Raw genomic sequence first — 8,296 nt, 5'->3', positions numbered from 1 at the left:
TCAACTGACTTTGTGGTGATGCTTACCAAATTTAAGGATAACTTGCAGTTGCACATAAATAATAATTAAGAATAGTAAAATATAAATGTTGAATTAACATTAATAAATTAGTATATTTAAATTGGTTTAAAATATATGCGAGTAAATTTATAAGTGTATTTGAGCTTCAGTTTATCGAGAGCACGCAAAGTTTCCTTTGGCGTTATTATTTTTTCTAACTGTGACAAAAGTCGACGAGTGAAAGCTGCATCAGTCGCAACAAAAACAGCAGCAGCAGTAGCGACAACAAGAATAACAACAACACAGTGAACGGCAAATAACATAATTAAATTTTCGTGTGCTCAGTGGAACGAACGAGCGAACTTGACGCTCACAAAGAACCTGAAGTAGGCTAAGGGACCGAAAAAAAAATGTATTCTGACGCAGGACAAGGCGCACAGTCCGACCACGCCCACATGCAGTTTCCCCCTCAGAGCTCAAAAGATTGACACAAAATCATAAAATATTGCACAGTTGAAGTGATTTTTATGAATTCTTGAAAAGCAGCTTGGCAATGCAAAAAGCGAGTCCAACGAGCGAACTAACGAGCTTAAAGTAAAAAGGCGCATAGAAAGTGGCCGACTATGAACTTGACAGGTAAGTAAGGAACAACAACAAGTTAATCAAATATTTTATATGCATTTTCAAGTTTTTATTAAGCGTGCACTTTTTAATTTAATAAATATTTTGTCTGCCTGGGTTAGCGAGAGCTGCAAGCCGGACGAGCAGCCCAGCTTGGCAGGCAGGCAGCTAACTTTGGGGCCAGACAGTGTGTTGAGTAATTCTTTTGTAATGCGGAAGGAAGCCGTGTACAAAACAAAGCACAGCGACTTCCGGCCAGCTACTGAAATTAAGGTTGAGTATGAGGTATGAGAGGGAATGGCAGATTATACAAGTTGAAAAAAACTTTAAAACAAAACTGACCTACGCGCGCTTCACTGAACCCAAAAGTCCAGCTCTTGACATAGAGGTTAAGGCGCGGGCGCTTGTTGGGTGCGGGAATAGGTCGGGTGCGGGGGCGGGGTCTTAGGCAAGATAAATTGCTGCAATGTTTAGTTAATACTTGGGCTAGCCAAAACAGCAGTCTGTACGCATTCAATACGCCGGAGCAACCGCACAACGAACAACGGGCCAACAAGAAATAGCAGCTGGCTGGACAAGTTTATCTTTTGTTACATTGACTTCCGCTAAAAGATGCTAAACTAGAAAACAATTCGTTGCCTTATTTTCTTTCTTTTTCCTGCATTTTTTTATTTTTTGTTTTACTGCTGCCAGTTGCCCAATGCAAAGCAAACAGGAAAAGTTAAACAGAAATTAAGCGCAGCTGGATACAGTTGGTGGTAAGAAAAAAATTGCACTGCAAGAAATGCATGCAAAGTGGACGAGTCACTTCAAGCGGAGTTTACAAATTTCCGAAAAGCTTAAAAAATTCGAATGACTTTCGTGTTTAGATACTTTAGTGACGTGGCAACTAAGCTTTGGCTCTGACAGAGCAAAACTTAAATCGCGTTTTTAGTTTTTTAGTTTTATGCGCTAAACTATCATTTCTTTTACATTGTTCAGGTTGAGAACCGTTAGAGTTGGGTTAGGTTACGGCACCGGGATCGTTAGAGTTTTTATACCCTTATCCCATTCTGTAATCTTTTGCTAGGGGACAGAAGAGGCAATGCGTATTTAGATACTTTAGTGATATGACTTTTGTTTTGACTAACAAAGACTTAAATCGCTTTTTTCGAATCGATCTTTCTGTTTTGTCAGGCATCTTAACTAAGCCAGTTTCTTAAGCAATTAACCAGTCCACACTGGCCCAAAAAGCTTGGGGAACTTACAATTAGTAAGCTTATGGCTTATACTAAATCAAGACAAATATTCAGAAATCAAATGGGGGTATGCATATTTATTGGCCGTACTTCTTTATGAGTTTTCTCTTTCATACTCGCCTATGTTTCTCTGATTCAATAGCATTTACTATCGAGATTTATCTAGCATCTTGAACTATTGAAAAGAACATCTCTAGCACAGTATGCATCGATAGCGATATACAAAAAGAGCTTTGCTCACATGCAATCTGGCAACTCGGTTATGATGCTGAACCTGTTACGATGAACGACTAACTCTTTCTCTTTTTCCTGTGAACAGCTGAGGCAACAAGACGTGTATAAAAGAAAACAGAAATATAAGTGCAACAAAATATAAACTATAAAGGGTTAATTAACATAATAAATCTAACAATATACAAATTGATGTGCGCTGACGTGTTGAGTGACTCTGGACATTGATTAGTTCCTTTAAACTTAAATAATAAGCTTTTGTTTTATGTTTTTCCTTGCGTGCGCCGTCAGGTTGCTTGGAGATTTTATTCATAGTTATTTGCTCAGCAATTTGCTTAGAATGGAGGCGCCTCAGCATGCAACTGCCTGTCAGATTGTCATCCAACTGGCGAGAATCGGTGTAATAGCCGCTGTTACTTACTACTGCGCCAAATGGCTGGTGAGCACCATAGATCCGACCAATCTGGCCAAGAAGAAGGCCAAGGAGCTGGCCAAGCTACAGTTGAAAAAAATCAATAAGTTCGCCAATGCGGGCAAAGAACTGAAGCTATGCGACTTCAACTGCCACGAGCTGATGATAGCCTCGCATTTGGTGGCGCCCAGTGACATTGAGGTCTGCTGGGCGGATATAGCCGGCTTGGATGGTGTGGTACAAGAGCTGCGCGAGTCTGTGGTGCTGCCGGTGCGTCATCGGAATCTCTTCAAGCACTCGCAGCTGTGGCGGCCACCGAAGGGAGTGCTGCTGCATGGGCCGCCCGGCTGTGGCAAGACGCTCATTGGCCAAGGCGATTGCTAGAGATGCGGGCATGCGCTTTATCAATCTCGATGTGGCTGTGCTGACGGACAAGTGGTATGGCGAATCCCAGAAGCTGGCAGCTGCTGTCTTCTCGCTGGCGCACAAGTTGCAGCCCTGCATCATCTTCATAGACGAAATAGAATCGTTTTTGCGTGTGCGCACCTCGGGCGATCATGAGGCCACGGCCATGATGAAAACGCAGTTTATGATGCTCTGGGATGGGCTCGTCAGCGACGCCAGCTGCTCGGTGCTGGTGCTGGGCGCCACCAATCGGCCGCAGGATCTGGACAAGGCCATACTGCGACGCATGCCAGCGCAGTTTCACATTGGACTGCCGCAGGAGCAGCAACGCTTGCAGATACTTAATCTCATACTGATGCAGGAGCGGCTGCATCCACTGGTGGATCTGCCTAAGCTAGCCGCCATGACGCCAGGCTATTCGGGCTCTGATCTGCGTGAGCTTTGCCGGCATGCCAGCGTCTATCGCATGCGCAGCTTCATGCGCGACATTATCAACAGCGCTGAGGGGGGCAAAGCCAATGGCGAGTGCCTGTTGCTGTCGAGTGAGCTCTGCATAGGCATGGAGGACTTAGTCAAGTCGCTGGTGACCATGAATGCCTCCAAGCTGCAGACAGGCTGCGGTGTGTTGGGAAAAGCTCCGGACTTGGACTAGAGCATAGAGTTTGAGAATCAAATATTTAGGCAAGAGTGAGGCTGGTTTAAATTGTAAATAATGTTTTTGGCAGATAAAATGTGCTGGCTAACAGTCTATTTTATTATAGTGTTTTTATTTTAAAGCCAAATAAATGTAAATAGAAGCAATCCGTTTATTCTTAATTGCTGCTTCATACTTGAAATGCAAATGCACTACAATTTGTTTCAAGTGTACTATGGCTTATCCAGAGCTACTTCGCTGGCCTTTTCTGGCTCACAGCCTACCCAATATTTTGCACATTTCATGGCATGCATGAAGCGTGCTCGCTCATGAAGAGAGAGCCACGGGGAGTGTGGGAGGCGGGCAAGTTAAAAAGAAATCAAAATAACAACAGCTACGACAACAACAAGAATCTTTTATGTAAAATTGAATATTCATAAGTTGTTTCACACAGTAGAAGCCAGAGGCAGCCAGAGACTGAGCAGCAGCCACGCAGCGGCTGAAAGAGAGGGGGATAGAGAGTGAGAGAGAGAGGGAGTGGGAGCTGTAGAAGCCTAACTGCTGCTGTTCTTGTTGTTGCTGCTGCTGCTGCTGTTGTTGCTGGTTTTGTTGGACGGCACTGGCAGTTGATTGTTTTTGTGTGTAGTTTTTGTTTGGCTGAGTGAACCTGCAGACGCTCACACACGCATACGTGCGCACACATCCCCAACACACAACACACACACACACATACATGCAAAAGTTGCCGTTGTTTGCTATTTTGTCATGCAAATTGTATTTATTGCGGCGAAACAGCAACAGCAGCCACAACAACAAAGACTGAGAGATAACGCCGCGCTATTGTAATTGTTTGCTATTTGTCATAGTGTGTGTGTGTGTGTGCTTGTATGCATGTGTGTGTGTAGTACTGTAAACAAGAAAATTGACTGCCGTTGGCATAGTGGCCTGGGAAACACGCAATTCTCACAATTCTATGCAGCAGCCAGCAGCAGCTACAAACAACAACAACAACAACAACAATATCAGCAATACTAACAGTTAGAGCCAAAGCTTGATGGCAAGTCAAGATGGCTTCTATATCGATCAAATATGCAAAACTAAACTCATTCTTATGCAATAGCGTTAAAAACTTAGCTGCTAGCAACAGACTTGGTCTAGTCACACATACATTGGCTAATAATTGCATTAATAACACAGATTTGCAGTCGAATCAGTGACATAAGCGATATATTACAACAGACAAAGTGGCTAGTGGCTAGTGGCTAGTAGTGACCAAAGTATAAAGAGAGATACCAATGAGCTGCATAGTTTTCTTTGAATGATTGTATGAATAAAATTAAGCAATATCTATTTGCTGAAATTCATAACTTTTCGACAAGCCCTAAGACTAGGCCAAATGCTGTCCGGATACTCATTAAATTTAAATTGGAGAAAAGGCTTAAAAGGCAACATAGGTATAGACTAACAAGTACTAAAATATTAAAGCTTCTAATATTTAAATGATCGGATTAAAGTTAAAAATGTATTAAATGGCAAATGAATATCAAGCTTTACTCGAGTTCAGCCGCTTGATAATAAGGACTTGGTTGATATAATAATTTTTGATATATTTGCTATTTGCAATTGAGCAGGGGCTGGCTTATTATAAGGCAGACTGGGCCTGATTAGGTTAACACCATTTGGTATAACTTTTTATTCCCTTGCCACTTTTGACTTAATTGTCAGCTCAAGTTGTCATTTTATTTAAAATTATTAGGCAAAGGACTTAGGTATTTGGTGTGTTCCTTGATTTTTTCTTTAATTTCCTGTAGGTATTTTTCAATAAATATGTTTATATTTGTATGTACCTTCGGCTAGTTTACAAATATAAGCAAATTTATCGCTACTTCGAATTACGAAAACAAAGCTCACTTAAAGTTATATGAAATGTATTCTCAGACCTACATTTATTAATTAAGTAACAAAGTAAGACATACAATTTCTGATGTTCTATGAAAATTAAATACTTGTTGATTGACGTCGATTGATACAGGGCCAATAATCCTTGAAAAGCAGCGATTATCTCTTGACCTACGTTGCTTTCTTCTAAGTTATTTTCTACAAGCAAGCAAAAATAACATTGCTAGCTAATTACACCACTTGTTGCATAAAAGTTAAAAGCAACAGCCTTGTATTGCAATAACAGTCGTGTAAACAAACCATGAGTGGCAACAGAAAATGTGGACAGATATATATTTTACTCTGGAGCTGCACTAATTTGATTTGCAGTCGCAAAATTTACGATTGCATTGTGGCCACTTTGGGTTTATGGTTGGTGTCGTAAAAAACCCTAAAACCCGTTGGCCAGATGATGCCACTCAAGTTGCCTGCTAAAAGTCATAATTGTGCGAAGACAAAACTTTACGAGGGCTGTTTGAGCTGTGCTGAGACAGAGAGTGCTGAGCACATAACCTAAAGCCACAATCAATTTACATACCCCGCACTCATATAGACGCTCAGTCGATAAATTTTAATGCAGCGCACGCAATGAAATCCTTTGCAGTCTAATTCCGAGCTGGCTATTAACATAATCCTGCGCCAGCTCAAGCAGCGACGGCAGCATACAAATCCATCAAAGTTGTCTTCTTCGCACTGACGACGGATGAAGATGACGTTGCCAATGAGCGTGCCACAACGTGTGGCAAATAAAACTGGGAATCGTAAAAAAAAGCAAAGCCACGATTCTTGTTTAGAACTAGCACACAAAAAATTTATGTGCGGCATTCAAGTAATGATTGAAGTCAACTGATGTTTTAACCATATCATTCAAATGACAAAGAGCTAGTCAGCGAAATAACTCAAATGATGCTTTAGCAAATTGAGTTAAAATTGGATAGGTGGATAGGTGTGCGTGAGCAACGACAACTATTAGATTGGATTCGTTGTTTTATGGCAAATAAATGCAAAGGTTGTTGTTGTTGTTGCCATTGTTGAGCATTTGCAGCATGTTTAATTAAATACAGCGCTAGGCTAAAAGCTCTTTTTGCTTTAAGCTCTCATAATGCCAAGTGCTTAAATGCGATTTACACATGTGCATATCTTGAATAATCTGCTGGCAAATCCAAATGTGCAGCTGCATGTTAGTTGAAATAAAAAACGAGTGCATAATTTATGTCAGTGCGTTATCTCTATTTGTGCATGCACTGACATCAATTATTTCGAATACTTTGAAGTGGTTTTGTGCTTAATGCAATTGGCATATCAAATTGGATATAAGCTGTATAGAGTGGAAGAATTTATAATTTTTGTCTACACAAGAGGATTCTCCGATTTTCAATTGATTTAAATGTTGTGGCTGCCACACAGCCGTCGCCACCGCCACCGCCACCGCCGCCGATTGGCTCGCTTTGGCTTAGAATAATTGCTGACATTCAGCATTAATTAAACCTTGCAATCAAAACTTTAAATGCTCATTTTGTTTTTAATTGTGAATGTCACTTGCGTTCTTTATTATTATTAATATAATTTTTATTTGTTGCCGCTTGCCGTGCATTGTTGTTTTACAACTAATTTTATTATTGCACATTTATCATGTGCCGCCTGTTAATAAATATTAATGGCCAACAGCCGCCTAACAGTACCAGGCAATTGCTAATTTAAGCCATAAAATTGCAACAACATTTGCATTAAAAATACGCTGATTTATGGCCTACAACAATGCGCAGCAGCACTAACAACAAGTTCATTTAAAAAACGCCGCAAAAAATGATCAAAAAAATAAATATTAAAAATCACAGCAGCATGCAATGCTGACCCAACGCAAAAAAAAAAACAGCGACTATAAATAGCGATTAATTATTCGGCAGTTAAATATTTGAGCAAGCGAAAACTGGAAGCATTTTCAGTGCACTACCAATAAATGTGTTTAAAAATTTTTGGAAAACTATTTGAGAAATTATTTAAAATAAGAGGCAAGCTTATAAAATGTTTTTGTTAATTTATAGTAGATATAAATATATATATATAATTATATATTCAACAATTAGTCAAAACTATTAACAAATTATTCAAATGATTTATAAAATATGTTTGGTCAATTAATTTGCGCTCTTAGTAGAGTATTTAAGAGCACTCGCTTTATCGGAGACTCTCTGGGCCATTTCATGCATTTGTTGCATGCAGACAGAGACTTGGAGGCTGTGATCATAAAATGCAGCTGGCTGCATCATATAAAAAATACTACAACATCGTTTCAAAAGACACTTTCAGCAACAAAACCAGCAGCTTCAGAGTGAACAGAAAAAGAAGCGCAAATTGCATTTAGCGGGAGTTACAATTAAAGAGAGAGGCGATGAGAAGGCGGACACACAATACACAAAGAGCAACAAGCTAAGCGTATTACAATATATAGAAAATATGTATATTTTGTTGTGTAGGTGCTAGTTCCGTTTTTGAGCTATTCTATTTCCTTTGGCCATTTCAAAACATTTGCATATTTCATGCCACAATGTATAATATTCATATTTATAAATCTTTTAACTGCACAACACACAAAACCGGGTTGCATCAAAAAGCCAACTGGATAGCAGTGAGAAATGTGCAAATAGGAAATGAAAATGCTCACAAAAAAAATTCATATATATATATATAAATAAAAATATAAACAAAAAAAAGAGAATAATAATAACGCAACGAGCTAAAAAGCAAATAGAATAAACAAAACAAAAATATATATGTATGTGTGTGTGTGGCAAGAAGCGACCATTCGCATTCACA

At 39.6% G+C, this 8,296-nt stretch overlaps 1 protein-coding gene across 1 annotated transcript; it reads left to right on the top strand.

Annotated features, from left to right (window-relative positions):
• The first annotated feature begins 2,355 nt into the window (after positions 1–2,355).
• Positions 2,356–3,700, top strand: LOC108601065 (ATPase family AAA domain-containing protein 1-B). Its single transcript, XM_017988960.2, is given in 2 exon segments — positions 2,356–2,868; positions 2,870–3,700. Coding segments are annotated over 2 exon segments (1,203 nt in total). The 3' UTR covers positions 3,560–3,700.
• The last annotated feature ends 4,596 nt before the right edge of the window (positions 3,701–8,296 follow it).

The sequence above is a fragment of the Drosophila busckii genome, chromosome 2L (assembly GCF_011750605.1).
Source record: "Drosophila busckii strain San Diego stock center, stock number 13000-0081.31 chromosome 2L, ASM1175060v1, whole genome shotgun sequence".
Taxonomy (NCBI): domain Eukaryota; kingdom Metazoa; phylum Arthropoda; class Insecta; order Diptera; family Drosophilidae; genus Drosophila; species Drosophila busckii.
This window is presented reverse-complemented; position numbering and strand designations above follow the sequence as displayed.